Source organism: Aythya ferina (genome assembly GCF_964211825.1).
Source record: "Aythya ferina genome assembly, chromosome: 1".
In the NCBI taxonomy this organism is placed as follows: domain Eukaryota; kingdom Metazoa; phylum Chordata; class Aves; order Anseriformes; family Anatidae; genus Aythya; species Aythya ferina.
In genome coordinates, this window is record NC_140296.1 from 68,213,923 (window position 1) to 68,237,432 (window position 23,510).

General features: G+C 37.7%; 1 protein-coding gene across 11 annotated transcripts in view; it reads left to right on the top strand.

Moving 5' to 3' along the window:
- The window catches only part of REV1 (REV1 DNA directed polymerase), a 55,925-nt gene that overhangs the window by 2,581 nt on the left and 29,834 nt on the right, over positions 1-23,510 (top strand). For 4 of the 11 annotated variants that reach the window (XM_084496069.1, XM_084496079.1, XM_084496078.1 and 1 more), the window contains exons 2-8: positions 8,968-9,076; positions 10,625-10,691; positions 11,463-11,595; positions 12,652-12,820; positions 17,969-18,118; positions 20,541-21,256; positions 23,080-23,187. In XM_084496069.1, coding sequence (XP_084352195.1) covers positions 10,635-10,691; positions 11,463-11,595; positions 12,652-12,820; positions 17,969-18,118; positions 20,541-21,256; positions 23,080-23,187 — 1,333 coding nt within the window. In that variant the 5' untranslated portion in view covers positions 8,968-9,076; positions 10,625-10,634. Of the gene's footprint in view, positions 1-1,802; positions 1,932-2,025; positions 2,075-7,700; positions 7,721-8,967; positions 9,077-10,624; positions 10,692-11,461; positions 11,596-12,651; positions 12,821-14,783; positions 14,890-17,968; positions 18,119-20,355; positions 20,435-20,540; positions 21,257-23,079; positions 23,188-23,510 lie in introns of those variants that run through there. The other 7 variants (XM_084496075.1, XM_084496077.1, XM_084496076.1 and 4 more) reach the window with 7 other exon arrangements.

The following is a 23,510-nucleotide window of genomic DNA, read 5'->3' on the forward strand; positions in this document are numbered from 1 at the left end:
ACAGCTGGTTTTAGGGAGGAGGGCTTCTCATGTCTGTGGTCCCTCTGCTTCTGTATTTCATGTGGCGTAGCTGGTGCTCATAAGATAGGAATGAGAATTAGGAAACTCTTCTTTCTCTTTAGTGGAAGAGAGGTGAGTACGTAGAACAGCTTTAAATTCTGGGCAGTGATGATAACTTCCATTCCTGTTGCTTGTCTTTTTAGAGCTAGCTGGAGGGCTGCTGCTACTGTAGTTAAGGAATCTGTGACAGTTAAATTCATCTGAGAGATACTTTTAATTTGGTATACCCATAGAAATGATCGCTGTATCTTCTATATTCTTTGCTGCAACTGTCTAAGCAGATGGTGTCCCCTGAATTTCAGTGTTAACTTTTGGGAAAAGTAGATGGTGGGTTGTGGTTTGTTGTTTTTTTGTTTTTTGTTTTTTTTTTCCTAGTTCATTTCCTATCTCAAACCTTAAGGTCTCCCAGTTGGTATTCTTCCTGTTTAATAGTGCTGAAGCTGGTGGTTTGGAACTTGCTGGCATAAATAAAGTTTAACCGTGTGGTTAACTCTTTTGTGTTGGTTTTGCTTCCTGTTCCCAGGTATCTGTAAACACTTTAACCAAATCCCAGCATAAGGAGGTAACAACAAACCCTATTTGGGTTGCTTGAATCACAGACCTTTTCAGCTTCTTGATTGAAAAAAAAAAAAAAAAAATCCTGAAAAAATACCTAATTCAGTTCAGGATAAGACACTGCTCAGGTTCTTTGCAGGTTAAGTGCAGGTGGATTGGTTCAAATGCCAAAACTTGAAAGCAGTGCTGATGCTCAGTAGGGTTGAGATCTGCTGAAAGGCTTTTTTGTGCTGGCTTAAAGACTGTCAGTCTTCTGGCAGGGTGGGCTAAGCAGTGTGTTTTGGCAGGGGCCTTGGGACCATTGCTGCACCTTTGGGGTCAGCTTCTAGCTGTCAGTGCATCTCCAAAGTGAACTGCAGTTCTGTCTGCCTTGTTTGTGAGTTCCTCCTCTTGAGGTGGTTCCCCTCAGCTCTTAGTCCAGGACACTATGAGTAAGCATCTAGGCAAATGGCTCTTCTGGAGACCTAGGAGCTGCTGGTGTTTAAAGGAAGTCGTGACATCGTTGATAATTCTTACAGGTAGGAAAGCCCAGGATGACCCTGTGGCATGTAAGGAGGAGGATTAGTGCAATTTATCAAGTAGAGTAAATGCATTTTACCGTCTTGTGGCTTTTTTTAATGTAACTCCCAGTTGAGCTAAAGAAATAAAATAATGGTGTATAGTGGAAGGATACTGTTCTGGTTTGAGTCCACTGGTTGTTTTTTGGAAATATTGGAGCATTGGGAAACTGGAAAAAGGGACTTAATAGTCACTATTTCTTAGATTTCCATGCTGAAATTACATTATTTGGTGAACTGTTAATCCTGTGATAAAACAGTACTTGAGAAAGGGAGTAATGAGTTTTCGCTCTAATCTCTGATTGATCAGGAATTTGAAGTGATAAATGTTGCCTCTCCATAGTAATTCCTGTAATTTCTATGTTGATTTTTAACCTAGTAAGAGCTGCAAGCCTCCTGTTTGCCTGAGGAAGGCAGTTTTTGCTCTGTGGCCTTTTCCTATCGATCTGTCTCTACTAAGTAGCAGTGTAATGCTGTTGTTTCAATGTCAGAGGTACTTACAAGACCAACTTGAAACCACATAGGGCCAAGAAGACAATTCTGATGTGAGTTTTGTTTAGGGATCCTAAAGAAATAGAGCATTTCTGTTTTCTTGTAAGAACTTACAACTGTTTTTTCAATAAAATGCAGAAACACTGTGCCTGAACCCTGAATATCACTTTCAGCTGAATCTAGAAGGAAGCTTGAGAATATATAGGATCAGATCAGAAGTTTGCCCAGCATTACTGTTTCTAGAAGTTGCAAATAATGGGTTCCAAGGTAATGCTAGAGAAACAAAGATACTGAGACGCTTTCCCACAAGTAAACTAGACAATAGATTAACAAATATTTCCATTTGTTTTGATCTCTCCAGTTACAGGTTTCATCTGATTTTCTGCTACTTGTGTTGGTCTGAGTGGATGGTAAGAGTAATATCAATAGATTAAGGAAAGATATAGGTACATAAACCTTCAAGGCCATGGAAGCCATATCTTGTAAAGATTTTACTTCAAAAAAAAAAAGGTTGCTGCTTTGAGAGTTTCAAAGACAAATCCAAAAAAAAAAATGGGAATGGGACTATGCAATGACAGTTGAAATTAAGAAACACCATTCAAAAAGTGCTGCAAACAAAAAATCTATCTGTTTAAATGTTGACTCTGTAGTGAGCACTATTTTTGCTAACAAAGCTGCTTCATTTCCTCCGGGTTTGCTACCATACAATCTTAGTGCCACCCATATGCGTGTAGAGAGATGGTCCTCCTTAGTATCTGGCATCAGGTCCCACTTGAGATTTGCAAAGTGGATGTCTTATCTCTCTTTTTCCCTGAAGAGCTTGGCCTGCTTGGCATCTGCTCAGTGTACGCTGATAACATTGAGTTCAGCATAAAGCACAACTGCCCTGGGCACTTCCACTGAAAAATAACTTGTGGAGAAGAAATGGAGCCTTCTCTTTACATTAGTTAAAACGTTGGTCCGAGGGCAGATGTGTTTCGATGCCGTTCCAAAGTAGTTACTCCGGGTACTGGGTAATGAGATGGTCAGCAGCAAAGGCAAGTTGAATGTGTGTATGTACGCACATGCCTGTGCACGCACAGAAACACATACATGTGTATCGAGACAAATACATGACATTTTTGATTAATGTCATCTCTTCTGACAAGATTTCACCAGTCTGCTGACCCGATGCCTAGGGAATCTGGGAGACGTGAAGATGGGTTGTGTCAGAGTTTTTTACCGGCAGCTTCTCTGCATTCAACACTAACAAATTCAGTGTTCACAGGTTTTGGTCACCTCTTGAAAATTCTTCATTGTTTTTATTCAAGAATGGCTGTACCCCCTCTTACTCGCTTTTTCTGCTTTGCTTTCTTTAGCTTTCCAGTCACTTTCTTTATGGTTAGGAAGTCTTAAGTCACTCAGTAGCAGCAAGTCGCTTTGTTATCTGAGAAGAGGGATCTTTGTTTACTTATTGGACCTACCCAGGGCTTTACCTACTCTTCACTGTATGCTCTGCATGTAAGACACGAGTTGTAGGGCTGGATTATTGTCAGGCTGAGGTCTGCACAAACCCAGGTTTTCACTTCCTGAGCAAGTTCTATCAATTTATTAGGTTAAGAAAAAGTGAACAGCCCACCCTCCCTTTTCAAAGAAAAAGTAACAAAAAAAAAAGAAAAGTTCCTTTTATCAAATGCTATAGCCAGCTTAAATATATATGGACTTGAAGAATACCCAACTCATGTTCTTCTCACTTGTTCTTTCAGATACTCACTTAAGTCCAAGAGAGAAAGAATTTCCTTTTAGTTTGATTTACAGTCTGTTCACTATGTTGCTATAGAGAATCCTAATTCTGCAAGCTGTTTCTTATCCCGATTTGACTTAATGATTTTTTTCTGGAATCTAGGCACTTAGAAGCTGGCATAAAGATTACGAGTGTGCTACGTCCTCTAGGGATTGAAGTCCCAAAGGAAGATGAGTAACAGAAATAATGAAGCCAGTTGCTGAGGTCTGCTGAAATTTGCCAGCGTATTGTGGCAGTATGAACAGTTGTATCAAAGAGGTCATGTTTGAACTAAAAAGTGAACTGAGCTACATGGTTAAATCTGTCAATTAAAATTTATGGGGAGGAGCCACTCATTACTGAGGAACTCTGAAGTGTGGGGAAAATATTACCAAACAATGCAGAAATGTGGAAACTCCAGCCAGAGTCTTCTGTGAGCAGAAGAAAAGTTCAACCAAGTTAAACCACTGCTTGTGACAAGCTCTAAATGGACTGTAGCTGCTACTGAATGTTATTCCTAGAGGGGAATGAAACGTTGACAGTTGGTCTCAAATTGAATCTGGCTTTCTATTTTTCAAAGAACTAACCATCTCAAATGCCATGTATGAAAGCAAAAAGAGTGTCTTGTTGAAAACAGATTGCTCAAAGGTAGTGCAGGCTGCAGAACGATGCACCACCTTGTTTTAGGACAGCAAGTCCTCTGCTGTTTTCTGTACCCCATGCTCATGGTTCCTTAAGTTGTGAGAGTTAAAGTCCCAGGCTCTAAGTTGGTTGGGAAAAGATCTCCATGTTGTTGTCCTGTACAGCTCTTGTATAAATGGTTGATTGCTGAGCAACCACTTTAGGCTGATGTGGTGATTAGTTGACAAAATAACTGTATCTTAGTCACTGCTTGTAGGTAAAGTATTTAGTCCTGGACGTTAAAGTAAACTGATCTGAAATAAAGACAATTTTGAGTTGCAGAAATAGTCAGTTTGGAAACTGGAATAATTTACTTAGCAAAGTAAAAATCCGCCCAAGATTTTCATGATTGTTGTCCTAGGTTTACTTGCAGGAGAAGGGTGTATTGTCAGGAGGTTTTGGGACAGATTTCTTTTTTTTTTAATGTCTTTTGGCCACTTTGATGTGTGTTGCTTTGCAGTATCATCAGAGATTGGATTGCAAACCAGAACTTGCTGGTTGACCCTGTAATAATGGTGCTTATAGTTAGAAATGATTGTAGTACCGGGTATGTGTGAGTTAAGATGAAGAAAAGACTTAGCACTTCTCTGTTGTTCAACTCTAACATTCTTTGAAAACTCTTTCTTATTCTATGGAAAAAAGTAAGGTAGTCTACCCCAGTTGTTTTCTAGGGGGAAGAATATAAGCAGGGCCGGTAGTGAGGCCCTGGCTTATTGCAAATCCACATCCCCATTCACACCACAGTTGGTTGTTTATAACCATGACCTAAAAGTTGGTTTCCCGAAACGGCTGAGGGATTCGTAAGCTGTCACTGGCACTTCAGGGAACAGTCCCACCCATCTGCCTTGGCTGTGTGTGACCCTGTTGTGACTTGGCTCAGCTCACCGACCTGGTGGAAACTGTCCATTAGCACTGTGTGAATTTTCCTCTGATTTGGCCCAAAGTGCCAGGCATAGGGGTCATGGGAGCGCGGAGCTGGAATGGAGAGGCTGGGCATAAGGGAGGCCAGCTGGTCTCTGTCGGGCCAGCAGAGGTTGAGGAGCAGCCCATTCCTTTTAGTGGCAGGCGGCCATCAAGTTGACTCAACCGTCTTGTGAAACTTCACCCTGAAAGTTTATTTCCCGCCTAGAATAAAATTCAGTTGCTTTTCAACATCCAGATTTGTTTATTTTAATATGGAACAGTATTGTTAACTTGAGTGTCTAAAATCACGGGGGTTTAAAAATACAGTATCTTTTAAAAAAAAAAAAAAAACTATCTTTTTTAAGTTCCTTTACTGGATTCTGACATTTTTAGTACATAGTAAAAAATAGTTTTAGACCCTGTAGCAGCAGCTCTTTTCCAGAAGACTCATCCAAGAATAGGACTCTTGTGCTGAGAAATGTGTAAACACGTAAGACAGTTCTTGCCTCAAAGAGCTTGCAGCCTAGTGCCAAGCAGAGTGGTGAGTTTGATGTGGGAGCTGGAATGTAGATGCATGAAACTCAAACAGGCCACAAAATACCCATTTGATGGAAACAACTTCTAAGCCCTGCTGAGCAGGGATGGATTCAATCTACGGTTCAAGCAAAAGGTTCTGATATTCATTAGTGGTGGCCTGAGATAGCCGTACTTCTGTTAGCGTTAGAGCTGCACCTTTGAATATGATGTTTGTGGTATTTGACCACGCTAATTAAATCAGGTTCTTTTGTACTAGAGGATGTCAATCAGGTGTTTGTGCTGGTCAGAAAAGCAAAATGCCTGTTGCTGTGCATTACGCTTCCACGCAACTTCCTGTTACCTGTGATTGGATTAATTGGATTAGAAGTTACTTGTACTGTGTATTTAGACACAAGTCTGGCAGGGCTTTTTGTTGAGTCACGTTGCAGCGTCTAGTTGGCTTTGGCAATAGTTCATTTGCTTTTCTGTAGTGCAAAATACAAAATCTGCCTGCTGAAAAGACAGCAGAAATGTCTCTGCGTCATGGAAAAGAGAATGCTGCAGAGCATGGCACAGACAACTGAAGTTTGGGCAGGACTGGTACTGACCTGGAATCAAAAGGCTTGTGAGGATCCATACTTGCTTCTCAGAGAGCTGCTGAGAACATTTCTGTGCTCCCAAGCATTGTGCCCGTAATACCTATGGTTTGGGTCTGCATTTGTCTGTTATCTCTGTAATCCCAACTATTCCAGTTAATGGAAAGCCACCTAGCCTATACCACGCCATCCTGATCTTAAAGTATTTTAAAAGAAATATCTTTTCTGAATCAGATACTCAAATACTAACTTAACATCAACGTTCACATCTACATCGCTTGTTGTGCAGTCTGAAATCTCCCAGTTGCCATGCAACTCTCCTGTATGCATGCACGTGTTTATAGAATTCGTAAAATGCAGGGATAGTAGTTCATTCTGTTCCATGATCTGTACAGTTTGATTAACAAACAGCCTTTAATAAGATGAAGTGGCTGTGAATTGGGAAGTGTGATGTGAGGCCATGAATTAGCGTGCAGTGGGATGTTGCGGATCTCTTTCTAGTGTGCTCTCTTGGCTATTTCTGAGCTGCCAGTCACGTACAAAGCATCAAAACTCTTAGTTCCTCTTCTAGCTTCAGTTTTGAAAAAGATCTCCCAATAGAAATTTTAAATTAGTTAAAGAACTCTATTTTGCAGAACAGTAAGATTTTACAGTTTGTGTGTGGTCTTGAAAGATGCAGGGCCAAATCATGTTAATTTTGATGACAGGAGATTTAATTTGACTTTTTTTTTTTCTTGAAAGGTTGTTTCTCTTGCAATGAGAATTTGGATTCTGTTCTTAGAGATACTGTTTCTGTCATTACAGACTTTCTTTGCAGTTTCAGAGTTTGTTGGGATTTCAGAGCAGAAGACTGCTCTGAAACAAGTTAGTATAAACAGAGAGAATTATTATTATTGTTTGATCACAAGCAGGCCAATTTCAATGCTTGTCCCCCTTTTTGTTTCTCCCCACCACCACTTCAAGGGTTCTTTACAAAGCATTTCTTCTGCTCAACCCTTCATCGTGAGTCCTATAGATAGGGCTTTGTGTCTTCTTTACAGTTCTTATTTCACGAGCCAGCAAGTATACCTCAAATCTTAATTAATTTTTCCTCTGATTTAATATATCTTGTGCAAGATGTTTCATGTTCATTTGTTCCTTAGGTTTCAGATAAGCAGCTCTAGAGGTTATGTTCGTTTTCGAGGAAAACTGCCATGTAAGCACAAGGATTTAGCAGGATCATAGAACAGCCCAGGCTGGAAGGTACCTTAGAAGATGATCAGGTCCATGGGAAAAGGGAGCCTAGGTGAGGTTACCTAGCGCCTATCTAGTCACATCTCAAAAACCTCCAGTGATGGGGACCCTACCACATCACTGGGGAAGTTGTTCCAGTGATTGATCCTTCTCATTGTAAAAAAAAAATTTTTTCTTACATCAAGACAAAACCACTTCTGACACAGCTTGTACCTGTTGCCTCTTGTCTCCACGTGGCTCCTTTTGAAGAGAGAGCAGCGAAGATCCTCCTTAGACCAGAAACAGTTCCTGGAACTACAAAGGGAGAAATTAATCTCCCAGGTTTTCATATCAGCATTAAGTAAATAATCTATAACTCTTAGGAGGTAAGTCAAAGGCATCTAGTAATCATCGAAATACCATGTTTCTAACTTGTGTGTTTAGAATTGAAGTGAACAGGCTGAGTCAAAAATCACATCTGCCAAGGAAATTGTAAATCATTATCAGATGTTGGAAGTAAGGCATTACAGCCTAGCTTCTCTAGTTTTGCAGGCAACTGAGCAATTGATATGTCATGCTTTTAACACACTGACCTGAAGGAGTCATGTTTTCTGATTTGTAGTTTTAATTAAACTAGGTACATACCCATGATTCTGATTTTGATTGGCCCCACAGGTTGTGGTGGCCTGATCCGATAGCGTTTGGGAGGTCTCTCTTCCTCACCTCCCAGTACCCTAAATAATAATTAAATGTTTCAGGGTTTCAGAAAAAGTTTACTCTTCTGAAAGGCAGTTCATTGGTTTAACAAGCATCTGATGTTTTTGTTTCTGTCTTACTGATACTGGAAAGACTTCTTTGAATAACCAAGAGGTCTGTATAGGGGTCAGAGTAACTGAAGTTCTCAAGAACTTTGTAATTGGAATGAAGAACATCTTAGACTGCTGGTGATGTATGTGAGTTTTATACTGTATTGAGGGCTCTCTTTTTTTCCACCAGAGTAAGATAAATGTGTGTATGTGTATATATGTATGTACACACACAAGATTTTCTTTTCGACAGGCTTTTTCATCCTTTATTATTAAGGAACAAGAGTAATCAATGCTTAAAATCCTGGTGATTCTTACAATAGCTATGATACCTAAAATCAGTATGTGACATTTTCATGAATAAACATTTTCCTTTCTTGAACCTACACCTTTGTTTTTCTGTAAGAACTTCTCAGTCAGAAGTGATATATTTGAATTACGGTTTACTTGAGTTTATGGGAAAATAAATTTTTTCCATATAAAGGAAATCATCCAACCATTTCCAATTTGTACCTTCTACAGGAGAAAAAAAGTCAATTTTCTATTTCATGTAGTCATCCAACTCATCTCCTCTCATTTCTCCTTCCTTCTCCTTAAGGGGTCTGTGGTATCTGTTGGATAAAATTCAGCCCCCTCTCCCCCTTCCTCACCCCCCCCTCAAAAAAAATAATTTCAGGAAGCTCAATATCTTGGAAATTGGTCCCTGGGTGAGAAACACAGGTACCTAGAAATAAAATATAACATACTGGGGAGGGGTAGCTTTGTTTTGGTTGTTGGCATAGAGCTAATCTTGACAAATGATTAATCATGACTCTCTATTTCTGTAGGTTATGTAACAGATTACAACAAATATGAGAAGAATAGAACCAGGTGCATCATGATCTTCCTGTGTTTGAGGAGATCCTGAAACGTGCTACTGAAGTGTGTCTTTTCAAGGTACTTACACCTGCTTTAACTCTGTAATTCGATGGTTGCCTGATTTGGCATATTGCTGTTATTCCATGAAAATGATCGTATTTATGAAAAGCTTCCTGCAGCTGTCTCCTACTCTGCAAGGCAACTTGCCTGCAGTCCAGGGTGGGTTAGCTGGATTTCAGAGTCCGCCTACTTGCTAGCTCTAGAACAAAAGGGATTTGAGAGATGAAAGCTTGGAATTCAAGTTTTAGCCAAGTTATTTGGAGGAAATAAAATTCTAGTGTGATAAATGAGGTGGTCTCCAGGACACTGCAGTAGAAGTTGCTTCCTGGATAGGTAAATGACCAAAATGGATAGTAATCTCCAACTACAGCTGTGTGTACTTTCTAGTAGGCTGGAGACTGGGTGAAGCTTCTGTGCACCACTAACAGATGATTCTATGGATAGGCCAAAGAATAGGCCTCTTCTCAACAGCACAAGAGGAAGGAAAAGATCAATTGACTTCCTTTTATGTATGAACTGTAGTTTTGTGCATTTTTATGGGTATCAAGATTTATCTAATAAAATAAAGGTGATTGGCTTAAATTTTCTTCCTGTTAGTTTCAGTGTATACAAGGTCCTATTCCTGTCATCCCACTGTTAAGAGCTTACAGCCCTAAAAGACAAAGCAGTGTTCTTATTTAGAGGACTGGTTAGAATAGAGAGTGAGAGATGTAGTGTAGCAGGCAGTGACCTCATGATGAGACTACTCCATTAATCAATATTTTAAAATCAGTGTTACAACAGCTATAGTTAATGTGGATCACTTGGGTACAGTGAGCAGTTGGCCACAGTCCAAAACATTTCTTTTTCTCTCCACCAGTTCTGTTTCAGCTCACTAATAGCTCATCTGGGGATGCTGCTGTGTTCAGCTCATGGTCCAGGGATAAGTGTATTACATAAAGGAAAACTGTAATTTGCCTGGTTAGGTTTGTTTATTTATTTAAAGAAACCTAGCTATAGATCATACTAGATCGCTTAAATGACTGGCTTTTCCTTGAGGGAAACATGACCTTTGATTTTCTTTCTCTTTGTCTTCTTTTTTCTTTTATGTAACTTCATTGTTTTTTGGAACAACAAATGCTTGGACCTCTAATGATCAGCTCTGAACCCATTGGTAAAATTAATCCAGTCTCTCATGCCAGGAGGTGTTTGCCGGCATCCCCCCGTGTAAATAGTATCAAATGGGAAAGAAAAGATTGTTCGTGATTTAGGCAATATTTTGCAGGAACGGTAGCAATTTTATATAAGAATCTTTTATAGGAGAGGTGTGATTAACAGGAAGAATTTAATAAATCACAATGGCAACTGATCTTTGTGATGACTTTTTTATGTGAATTACGACAAAATTGAAAATCTGGAATTCAATGCAATTTTTAGTTTCTGTGTTTAAATGCAACTCGTATATTTCAATGCATACACACTGAAAAATGTAGTCTTGGTGATGCTCTATAGATGGCCAGTAATGCATGATTGAAATGTCACTGTTACTAAACATCTAATTGATCGTGTGTTTTTCTTTCTGTGCAGAAGCTTCAGTATGAGGCGGGGTGGATGGAGGAAACGGGCTGCTGATGGCGATGGCTGGGGAATATGGGTATGTTTAAAACCAACTGCCTTTTTTCTTTGAAGAGGTAAATGGCAAAATGGGTAAGAAGGGTTTGCAATTTTGTTGAACATGCTAAGGGCATGCTATAAATTGAAACCTTTTGCTTCACTTGAAAAACACAATGTTTAAAAAATCTTGAATTTAATCTGGTGTTGAAGTCTTAATTTGTAATCATCCACTAAATTGCATCATTAATACGTGCAGCTTTTGAATAGCTTTAACCACCATTTAAAACTTAATTTTAAAATTATTTTTAGAAGTTAGCACCACTTTCTTTATAGTTGGACAAACAGTAAGTGAGGCACCTGATTTATTGTCTTCTATTGTCTTATCTATATTTAAGAACAGAAAATATGTGGAGCTTGACAAGTATTCTCTGCATTGTTTCTTTGGGCAATGAGAACTCTGGCTTAGCATCCAAACTTGCATCACTCTCTGATCTCTCTTTTTTTCTTCTATAAGGGTTTTTACATAGATGGAATACCTTCCTTATAGAATAAGAAAAAAGGAGTATGAAATAAATCCTGCCATGTTGGTAACAATATACCGTACCTTGCAGATAAATTTTAGTATAGAGGACTTGCTATTCTTTATTTCAGGGAAAAAAGCATGCATCTTTTGTAAGTCAACAAAAATAGATTCAAAAGAATGCTGCATACTTCCAGTCTTCTCATAATTGACTAGTTTCAGTCTGTAAACACAAGAAAACAGGACTAGCATCATGGGTTTTGTTTTGTTTGTCTCTTCAACTTAAACTAGGGAGGATACATGTCGGCAAAGGTTAAGAAATTGGAGGATCAATTCCGGTCAGATTCAGCCATAGAGCACCAGAGGGATGGAAATTCATCAAGTATCTTTAGTGGAGTCGCCATCTATGTCAATGGCTTTACAGGTGAAGCTTTTATTTTTTAAGGATCTGTTCTGTTTTGTTCCTATGTCTGTTCAATGTCCAAAGTGTAGTAAAGGACTATAAAACACGTGTGTTTGTATCTAAGTAAATAAGTAACAATTATCGTATATCTTAAATTTTGTGTATTATGTTCCTTTTGTATTTCATTATTTAGGTTTTCAAAGTAAAGTCACATTTAGTTTCTGAATATATTTGTTACTTTACTAAATTGTTTACATGAATGGGCACTGCTAGAAATAGGAGCAACTTTTTCCACCTTTCACCAGAACTTTCTTGATTTCTTGTGCCCCATTCACTATTCAGAACATTGTACTTGCTTGTGTTGACCCAAACCTTTTGTTGCCAATGTGGCACCACTGCGAAGGTTTTCCAAAAGCTTTTTTTTCCTTTTTTTCTACTTCTGGCAAAGTAAGTATTCTTTTTTACATGATGAAAAACATTCCTAATGTGAATAATTACTGGGGTAATCAGTAATGTTAGAGGGAATAAGAATAGATGTTAGTTTGTAAGGTAGTCTCTCTTCCTTGTAGTAATTCAAGAATAGTCTGGTAAGGAAATGTTACCTGCTTCATTATGTCAGAAATTGTACAGTAGGAGTTCTTTGCTGTTGCTAAACCCTTTTGATATTAATTTTCTGTTCTGTATGTAAACTGTTATCTCAAACCAGTTAAAATATGAGTTAATCTAATACTGCATTTTGTGTTATGTTGCAGTGAAGTGTGTTGTGTGTTGTTTTTTTTTTTAGTTTAGCATTAAATCCTCTTGAGTATTCTCCCCCCACTTACTTCATACATATTGTGGAAAGATCCTCTGTGACAATCAGAATGTTTGCATTTTGAATCACTCTTTTCAGAAATGTTTTTCTACATTTCTCAAGAAATGCATTTCTGATTTGGTCTTTGAAAACCTGCACAGTTTTCAGGGAAAGAATGATGCTCTGCACTTGTTCTGATCATGACATTGTTTCTCTATCACTGTTCTTCTTAATGTATTTGCCTGACACAAAGCAGGAATATTTCTGTTTTTAAAATTTTATAGATCCCTCAGCTGATGAATTAAGACGGCTAATGATGTTGCATGGAGGCCAATACCATGTATATTATTCCAGATCAAAAACAACGCACATCATTGCCACCAATCTTCCAAATGCCAAAATAAAAGAACTGAAAGGAGAAAAAGTAGTTCGCCCAGAGTGGATCATGGAAAGGTGAGTTTTGATCTACTACTTTTCGAGATTTCTTCGTTTGGAGAAGGGGGAAAAAAAGTAGAAAAATAGCTTTATAAAAGGTTTCATTTTGGGATGATGGTTTAATTTAAAATAAATCTATCCTTGCAACAGCTGAGTAAAAATACCACTGTCACTTTGAAGATTTGCTTCTTGGTGATTGTTCCTTAGGTAACTTAGCAAAGAATATTCAGAAGATCTCAGGCATAGCACAAACTGAACATTAGCGTATTAATTCCAATTTAATATCTAGTCAATTGGCCAGCCCTTATCTCAATAAGTTTGAATAAATGTCAGATGATGTTTTTTAATTAACCTCTTGCCTTGTGCTTTGCCTGAGTTTCTTATTACCTGTAAATAAAGAAGGTCAAATTTAAAAGCATTTTCATAAAAGTGAAATTAATCCACCCGAAGATTCATCATGTTATACGAGTTTGAAAAAAAAAACAAAATGAAACCCAAGGTTTGATTTCCAAATAACTTAAGTCTGTTGGTTCTTCTACTTGCTGAAATATATAGGATCAACTAAAGTTGTCCTCAGGCCCTTGAAAAAGATGATAGCTAGGCTCAGAGCACTTAATCTGGCTTGCATCTGTCTTCTGAGGAGCCCATGGGAAATATGGCAGGCAGGAATACGTTCTGGAAATCATTTTGTCAGTGTCATACTATTCTTAACTAGCCTCTCCTAGATGCCCAGCAGAAACAGGCAAAGAACTGTTTCTGTGTGCATACTTGTAAAATGCTGTTTACAGTTCCATATAACCTCTTGGTTTTGGACTCAAATGTTTCATAGCATGTAATTTCTTAAATATGATTGTTGTTTTTTGTTTGTTAGTTTTAATTTTGGTCAGAAAAGGCGGGTTCTTTGGTTTGGAAAAGATGTCAGTTTGTTGTTGTTGTTTTTAAAGCTTCGGTGTCTTACCCATTAACTTCAGTACTTGGAAAATTGGCAGGAAATGTGTTGTGGTTTGAAAGATGTGGATATTTTCATTGCCCATTAAAGTTCCTAGTGATTTTAACCAAGTTGGAAAAATCAGTTTACTTTCAGTAGAGACCTGCTAAAACCTAATCTATGAAATCCCCTAAAATTTTCCTTATGGTGTCTCGCATTTAGCTTCTGCATCTCCAGTTTTTAGAAGGTTGTACTGTAAGATAAGTCAGAAGAATTGAGGCAGGTTCCTGCAATTAGGCACAAGGAAGCAGGGACCTGACTGCCTCAGTAGAACAGGGTTCATGTCAAAATCTGGAGTAAAAGCTAGTTTCACAAGTACACCCTATTTTTCCTATTCTCTCAACATTATTGAAGAACACTCTTTGGTTAAATACTCCGTCACTGTGTAGTACCTTGCCACATGGAGTACCAAGTGATGTTATCCTCTGTAGTTCAGTTGTTGAGAATCTGTGGAGTGGATCTAGAGGTTTGAAATTTGCTCAGTATTCATGTGCACTTCATGACAGTGCAGTCTGATGGACTTTTTTTTTTGAGTTTGGATAAAGTCAACCCTAAAATGTTACTGTCACGTATTGCCAATAAAACAATGCTGTTAGATCTTTAGTCCTGCCAACCAAGGTTGCAAAATGAAAGATTGTTTGTCCATCCAGCTTTAATTTATTTCTTTGTGTACACACATTATGATTTTGTTCTTAATTATATGATCACATGTTGTCTTGTTTCACTATGGTACTTGCCACATTCTCTACACAGAAAAGACTGAATTCACGTTACAAACTGCTAATTCATTGTCTTGTTTTCTGCTTCTTTTCTTTGTAACCCTATTCCTTATTTACTGCATGTGACTTGAAATCTTTGCTGAAAAATTGAATGAATAATTAATTCCCATCTTCTGTTGGTGATTATCACTATAGCATCTGACTGCTTTCCAAAGATTAATGAACTTAACCACAGCACTTATCACAATAGTTGTTATTTTAATTTTTTGTTTAGGGGCCACCAAAGAGATTTTGGTAAAACACCAAAAATGTCAGTAATTTGGAGTTTGCCATGTGAACTGTGTAAGATAGGATTTTTCAGAGTTACTTATACAAGAATGGTAAGGCATGTGTTGAAGTTTATTTCTGCATTAAAAGCTTTGCATATTCTGAACTGTGAACATTCTGATCTATGGTCCAAGTCAAACATTTATAAACCTGTTGTTAAGTGCAAATAGCTGTATCAGAAGCAAATGGAAGGCCAAAGATATTGCTGCTCTTGAATGGCAGAGGAATCTCATAATAAAGAATATGGAATAAGCTGAGGTGTACAGTACCATGTGTTCTTCAGTCTTTACTGGCACAGTCTGCTTTCATGCCTTGAAGGCCTGTGTGTCCAGTGGCAGAGTTTGAAGAAAAGATGTGCTGCTAAAGGTATACAAAGCAAAAGTTACGGTTCCCTTGAGCAAAGCTGACATAAACAACTCTATAGGAGCAGGCAGGATGCATCCAGGGGAGCTGAAGAAGCCAGCTCATGTCAGTGCTATACTGCTCTGTCATCTTCAAACATTCATGACAATCAGCTGAAATCACAGAAGATTGGGAAAAGGCAAATGACTTGCCTGTCTCCTAAAAGGGAAAGAAAAAGAAGCCAGAAAATAACAGCACTGTGATCAGCTTCACCACAGTCACTGAAGATAAAGGAATGTGCCTTTCTCGAAGCTATGTCTGGGGTGGCACGCCATGCGTGACCCATCTGGTTGTCCTCTGTGGTGAGGTGACTGGACAACGGGAGAGCAGTAGATAGCATTTGTTTTAACTTCAGTAGGGCTTTTGGCAGTCTTCTGTTGCATTCTTTTAGGCAAATTGAGGAGATGAAGATTGGATAGTGGGCTGCTAAATGGATGAAAAACTGTCTCGACTGCTTGACTCAGATGGTAGTGGTCAGCATTTCAGTTGAACTAACATCTGTTTACAAGAGACATTTCTCAAGGGTCCATACCAGAGCTGTTGCAGTTTAGTGGCTTTGTTAACAATATGGCCACTGGTGTGATGACCAATCTGTCTGACACTTCTGAAGCTACATCTGGAGTTCTGTATCTAATTTTGGGCTCCTCATTTACAAGAGTGAGTGCAGTGGAGAACCACCAGGACAAATAGGGGCCTGGAGCATGTGATGTATGACGAGAGGCTGAGGGAGCTGGTTTTGTTCAGCTTGGAGAGAGCACTTCGAAGGGGATCTCATTGCTGTCTTTCATTACCCATATGCAGGTTAAAGAGAACATGGAGCCAGATTTCTCTTCAAGGTGCACAGCAAGAAAAGAAGCAATAGGTGCAAATTGCAGCAAAGAAAGCTTGACTGAGTATAAAGAAAAGATTTTTCACAGTGAAGGAGAGTAAGCACTGGAACAGCTGCCTGAAGAGGCTGTAGAATCTCTGCCCTTGGGGATATTCAGTGTTTGGATGGAGTCAGCCCTGAGCAACCTGAACAAAGTTAGCCTTGCTTTAAGCAGGCTTTGGACTAGAGACCTCTAGAGGTCCTTTCCAACCTAGTTGTTTAATCATTCTAAATTCTGTGATCTAGGGAGTGTGAAAAGGAGAAGGATGTTGAATAGTGCATCTACAAGGAGATTCCCACTGCTGCCTCTTAATACAGCTTGGAGGGGAAAAAGAAAACAAAAACAGCTGTGTATTGATCTGGCAGTGCAGCTACTCCAGTAGTTAAAATCATAGCATGAACAAAATCTGTAAATGCCTTTTTTTTTTTTTAATGACCTTGAAATTAATGAAATGATTTTGAGATAATTACCTGGGTGGTTATGCAAGTTCACAGAGTGATACAGGAAACATTATAACCACACATTTTAACAGCTGATTGGCTGCATCACCATTTTCTATACAAGAAAGCTTTAGAACTCTACCATGTTATTTTCAACTCTGGCAATATATAGTGTAAATCATATTCCTTTTTAAATGCAATATATTCACATATCAAACAATATTTAAGTGATATATTTAAGAGTTGTTTTTACTATCCCATTCCCATAGAAACCTTACCATGTATCTATGTGTATGCTAGCTGGTTTTAATTTATCTAATTGGGTAATGCAATCTCCCATTGCATTCTTCTCTAATTGCAGCAAGACAGCTCCTCTGAAGGGCTTCTGTTCCACTGTTCAACTCCCTTGACTGTATTACTGATTGGAGCTTGTTAAAAAGCACATCTCCAAGAGCAAGTGTTCAGGTGTTGAAGAACAGCAAAGGAGTTTATGTCACTGAGCTAAATTCTCTTCAAAAATTTAAATCCAATTGTAACTTCAAAACTGAGCATTAATATTAAGCTGCTTTGATGTGAAAGAGGTTCCTCTGCAAGAAGCTTCTGTATCTGACAGCAGTCAGTATGACAAGTAGTACACGAATGAGAGGTGGAATATAGGCTAAGAACGTTATCTTTTCTACCAGGAACATCCATTGGGATGGAGAGATGAAATCATGCAGTAGTGTATTTTTGAGAGGATACCACTTCAGTGTCTATGACTTCACTAAGGAGTTTAGCAGTTATTGAAATACAGTTGTAGTTTCAGCAGGAGAAGGAAAAGAAGAGGGAGATACAGTGGACCATGTAGTACAGAACTGGAATGATTGTGGAGTAGATAATTATGGAACGTCTATTTGGATTTTTTTTTTTTCTCTCTAGATTTCTTCAGTGGATTTTCTCACAAGAAGGGGTAATTATTCTTTTGGAACGGAAAAAGTGGGAGTTCCTCTTTAATAGTGAACTGCATCCTAGCAGAATTCTTTCAAGATCTGCCCAAATTTGCTTGGAACACTTGTACCTGAATTGCGTCAAGTTAGAGATCAGTCAGCATTGCTCAGTTAGAATAACCTGGACCATTCATGATAGATATAGATTGATTATTATCACTTTTGACTGGTTGTTGTTTGTTTTTTGAAATGAAATATATGGGTATGACAAACTGACCCCACGCAACTGTGCAAATGTCTTTTTTAGTAAAGACAGACATCACCACATTGGATTGAACTGAGAAGTAATTTCTAGTTACTGGAGGGAAGAGGGTTTTAGAAGGGACAATAAGTGCGTATTGCAGAACAGAAATGGTAATCAACAAAATAATAGCTTATTGTATATTTTCTTAAGATGCTTTTAAATGTAACCTATTCCTTTTTTGTTTGTTTCAGCATAAAAGCTGGACGTCTCCTCTCGCACATTCCATATCAGCTTTACACCAAGCAGTCAAGTGTTCAAAAAGGTCTCAGTTTTAATAGCATATGCAAACCTGAAGATGCCATGCCAGGTCCAAGCAATATAGCTAAAGATCTCAACAGGGTGTAAGTGTTTCTAATCATATGTGCTGATGCTAATCATTCAACCATAACTATACAACGTTTTTAAATTGATTTCAGCTTTATAGGTAGCAAACTCTAAGGAACTGAAATAAAAAGTAGAAGTACATGTGATATAATTATAATATTTTCTTCAGCTTCAGACAATGAGTCTGAGGGTGACCTCATGGCATCCTGCTGTCTCCTCACGAGGGAAGCAGAGGGGCAGGTGCTGATCTCTGCTCTCTGAGGACAGTGACAGGACCTGAGGGAACAGCATGGAGCTGTGATGGGAGGATCAGGCTGGGTGTTAGGAAAAGATTCTTTACCATCTCTCCAGGGAAGTGGTCACAGCAGCAAGTCTCCTGGAGTTCAAGAAGCCTTTGAACAATGCTGTCAGATCTAGGGTTTGATTTTTTGGGTGGTCCTGTGTGGAGCCAGGAGTTGAACTTGATAATTCTTGTGGGTCCCTTCCAACTTGGGAGATCAGATGATTCCATAAGTAGTTGAAGATGGAACTTCAATTCTCTTGACTCCAAGGTTTGTCTCTAATCTTTAGATGACACTGCTTGATAACATGACCTGGGAGTCCCTCTATATGTAGTGTATCTGTATGAAAGCAACAGGCATACATTAAAGGATTCTGACTAGTAACACTGAAAAGTAGGTCTTCATTTCAATCATTTTTTGATTACTTTAGCTAAAGGTATCTAGGAACAAATATTAATGCATGGTACTAGTTAAATTCTTAGTTTAGCCTCTCTTTAAAAAAAATAAGTGTACCTTACATATGATAGCACGAAGATTTGAGTGAAGCTCAAGAGAGAAAATGGATTAAAAAATCCTATTACAACAAAGAATTTTCTTAAAAGACTGCTAGAAGGGAACAGAATCAAAGACAGTAGCAAAACTCTGGTAGAGAAGTTAGAAGGTGAAAAGAAGCCTTCGGCTTGAACAGTGTGTTCTGTAGAGGTGAATTTATTCTTTTTTAATTAAGATGGTTATTGTATTTTTTTCAGAAGAATCTGTTTTACTTTGTTGTACAGAGACGAGAATGACAGTATGGTTGAGGTTGGAAGGGACCTCTGGAGATCATCTGGTTCAATGCCCTTGATCAAGCAATACCAAAGATACTGTACCAGATACTGTAGTTTGGTTATGGTGATCTCTGTTCTTCAACAGTCCACTGATGAATTTAAAATCCAGTTGTGTGTAATGCTGGGGAGACTTTACCATGAATAAGATTTTATATTTTTAGGAATAGATAAAACTGGAACACAAAATGTGAATATTCTAAGCGGTATTTCTTACCCATATTTTGAACTATGTGTGATATTTTCAACATCACCTCTAGCTATTGAGTTGTTGATGTTTTTTAAATGCGAGGAATATTCAGATTTCTAAAAATATTAATTTAATCTCAAATTGTAAATTTCAAAGCCTTCTTTACACTGCGATACTACGTACCACTGGAGATACCACTTTCAAGCATGCAACTCCTCAAAACTGTTATGTTGAATATAATTTATAATTGTGATAATCTTAACAAAATTATAACAATTAAATTGCTTTCTGGTATACTGGATAGTTAATTATTACCCATGTGTTTTTTGTGAGTGTACTTAAATTGCTAGCTTTGGGAGTTGGGAGTGGTAGTTGTTTTTTCCAGCAGACCTAGAGTATGCGCAGCTTTCAAAGGCTATGTTTTTAATTCTGCTTAGGATTGCTATAAAGTTAATTTTTTTTGGAATAAAAGCTTTGTCTTTACAGCATCAAAGTAAATATAAATTGCCAGTGCACTTGTGGAAGAAAATTTTGTTTTACATGCTTAAAAGATGAAAATTATTCTTGCCCTTAAAATAAATAAAAGATGTTTGATTTACAGAGCTTGAACAGGTTTCTCCTTGAGAGAAGATAAAAGGAATTTAACACATGAACTAAATCGCTTTCTAAAAAATTGAAATTTTCTATTTGCACTTTTTTTGGTAAAAAGAAGAGTAAAATTGCATCTGTTGATTTAAAAAATAATTTTAAACTTTCCTGATGATTCCTGCACCATTTATACTGTCCATGGCAATACAGTTCTGTTATCAAATAATTATTTTAATTCCATTGGAGACTGATAGTCAAAATAAAGGGCTTGGGAAGAGGAGTGCCCAAAATCATGCTCACGTTAGAAAAGCTGTGTAACATCCTGGTAATGCTGCATTAATAACAGAGTAAATCTGAAATTTTTTGTACAGCTCTACAATGTTTTGTGACATTGAAAGGACATAGCCCAGAATTTGAGATAATTGTCCTGAGACTGTAAAAACTTCCCAGGTATATACTGATAACAACTGATAAGATAATATCTGGCACTTGAAGTGACCTGTAAATATGTCTTTTTAATAAAAGAAACTATATTAAATTATCATATCTGTTTCAGAAATCATATTAAAAAGTGTGAGATGGAAAGTGAGATCACACCCAATGGAACAAGTAGCTGGAATGAAGAAGAGGAAGAAGAAGATGGCGGTTTGGCATTTACAGAGCTGGAGCAGATCCTTCCTGGAAGGAAACAGAACGGCATTCAGTCTCAGAAGGACAGCACTGCCATTTTTAACGGACACACACACAACACTTGTACCAGTGCCTTAAAGACGCAGGATTGCTCGGTGCCCTCCAGCAACAGCGTTGCAAGTAGGTTCTCTCCAGGCCCTGTGCAGGAGGAGGACAAGACTGAAAAAGGCATGGTTGACTTTAGAGACTGCACAACGCAGCAGTTGCAGCAAAGCAACAAAAATACAGACTTTTCGTGGAATCCACATAGGACTATGAGTAATTCATCCTCATCTTCATCTTTGCACAGTAATACTAAAATAAATGGTGCTCACCACTCCACTGTTCAGGGGCCTTCAAGCACAAAAAGCACTTCTGTACCTAATCCTAGCAAGGCAGCTTCCTTACCTGTGTCCAAACCTTCAGATTGTAATTTCATTTCTGACTTTTATTCGCGTTCAAGACTACATCATATATCAACGTGGAAGAGTGAATTGACTGAGTTTGTCAACAGCCTGCAGAGAAAAAACAGCGGTGTCTTTCCAGGAAGGGAAAAATTAAAAAAATGGAAAGCAGGCAGGTCTGCACTTAAAACTGACACAGGTAGATACTTGTTTAAGAAGGTTTATGTTGAGAAGGTGCCTTATATCTTTGTTCACACAGTGAATGTCTAAATGAGGTGAATTAGGTTAATGTTCAATATTCACATTACAGGCTGTCTGGAAATGCTTGTGACTTCGATGTGCTGAAAACTAAAAGATCAACTACTTCTGTGTTTGTTAAATTGTGACTTAATGCAATACTCTGGTCTATTTTCAATATTTCTTGTAGAAATACTGTTCCTGACTTTACAAAGATATGTAGATTGATCGAAGGGCTGAAAATATATCTATCAAAATGTGCAGGTTTGCAGTTGCCATGTGAAAGCCTAAAGGAAAAAAAAAACACATTGCTACTTTTATATAGTTCAGTGTGAAAAATTGAAAGATGAGTAACATTTGGAAATGAGATACTAACAAAAAACTAATTTAGATTTCTGTGTACCTCTGGGTCTGTTTAAATGGGTAATAGTGTCATATGAGACTTCTGAACCTGGCATGTGACAGAAGAGAAATGTTTTGTCATTATATTGCACATCAAGGGCCAAAATTAAAGTATGTGTAATTTATGAGAGGCAAAGTGTTGCACATAGCAATTTAAGTATTTTGCATCTTTAGAATCTTAATTTAGTCTTATGCAATTAAAAGGCTAGTTCTGTTCTGTTAAAGAGATTGACTCTGCTATGCTACAAAAATATTCACTTACCATATGAAAATATGCTCCAGATGATGAAGTACCACATTCTAAAAATGTATTGTTAGATAAATAATTTAATGGATTTTGTGTTTATGCTATCACGCCCCAGTTATAAAACATGTTAGCTTATAAACTACCTTAATGCATAATTTTCTGACAAAACATGGTATAAGCTAATATATCTTTCTCTTTGATTTGGCCTGGAGAATTCAAATAATTGCTCTGTTTCAGCTGACAAGTAGCAAATTCTGAGGTACCAACTTAATTGCATAATTTGTAAATAGGCCCCTCATAAGACAGTCTTCTTGTTCTTGTTTTGGTTTGTTTGTTTGGTTTGTTTTTTATGAACGAGCCCCAATGGTAAATTATGAAAAACAGGAAAGCATTTTTTTGATTATTCAGTAGTTGCCACTGTTGTCAGGCAACACAATTCAGTTGATATGTGAAGTATTTTTTCCACTATTACACAGTGTGTATTGTTCAAATTATGATATTTTTTGTTAGTTGTAGCTTCCTCTAGTAAGTCAGCAACATAGACTTAGACTTGAGCATCTAGAATAATTGACAAAAGTATGTTAGCTGTGTAAGTTCTTCAGTCTTTAGTTGTCTTGCTCATGTTTGCATGAACGTAGGACAGCAGCGATGAAATCCAAGTGTGTAGAATGTTTAACACTCATTTTGTGTGTTTGATGAAGAATCAAAGGTAGTTCTCAGTGCAGCTGAACTTTTTTTTTTTTTTTTTTTTTTAGTCTTTTAGAACAGTCTTCTGATCAACAAACGAAAACGTTCTCTGCTGCGTATTGAGTGTTAACACAGTGGAGTTAAGATTCAGTTTCCATAATGTGCATTAATCTCCTTGGGTTGAGGGAACTTGATATAGCAAGGCAGAAACTGTTAATTGCAAGAAAATAAAATGGAAACCTCAAGTTGATGAATTTTTTAGGGTGCTTAGCTACTGTATATTTACATTACTGTGAGAATTTAGGAAATGTGTATGGTGTGGAGAAACAGAAGTCTTTTTAACTTAAGATGGTTTAAAAAAAAAATTATAGTCCTTGATGACTACTGTAATTAGTACTGAAGTATATAAATTAGGGTTCAAGTTTTCTATTGGTATATCTTCATACTAGGTAATGTGTCTGTTGCAAGCTCAGCCAAGCCACAGAGCTGTATAATGCACGTGGATATGGATTGCTTCTTTGTGTCTGTGGCTACCCGAAATAGACCCGATCTCAAAGGTAAGTATTTCATTTTTCATTCAAGATACTACAATTTCCTCAGTTGAGCCTTAAAAAAAAAAAAAAAAAAAAAAAAAAAAGAGAGAGAGAGAGAAGCTGTAGAAATGAACTTGGTTATTCTTTTTTGTTATCGTTGTCTGATATTCAGACCATGTGACTTTCACATCCTTATTTTCTCACAATCCAAAAGCAAATGGAAGAGAAAGCCGGAATTGCCATTAGAAGTTCGAGCATGCGATCATCCTTACAACACGCAAAGAGTTAGCAGAGCTCCTTAGCAAGTTGTTTGTTTTCTAAAAGCGTAACATTCAGAAATGGAAATA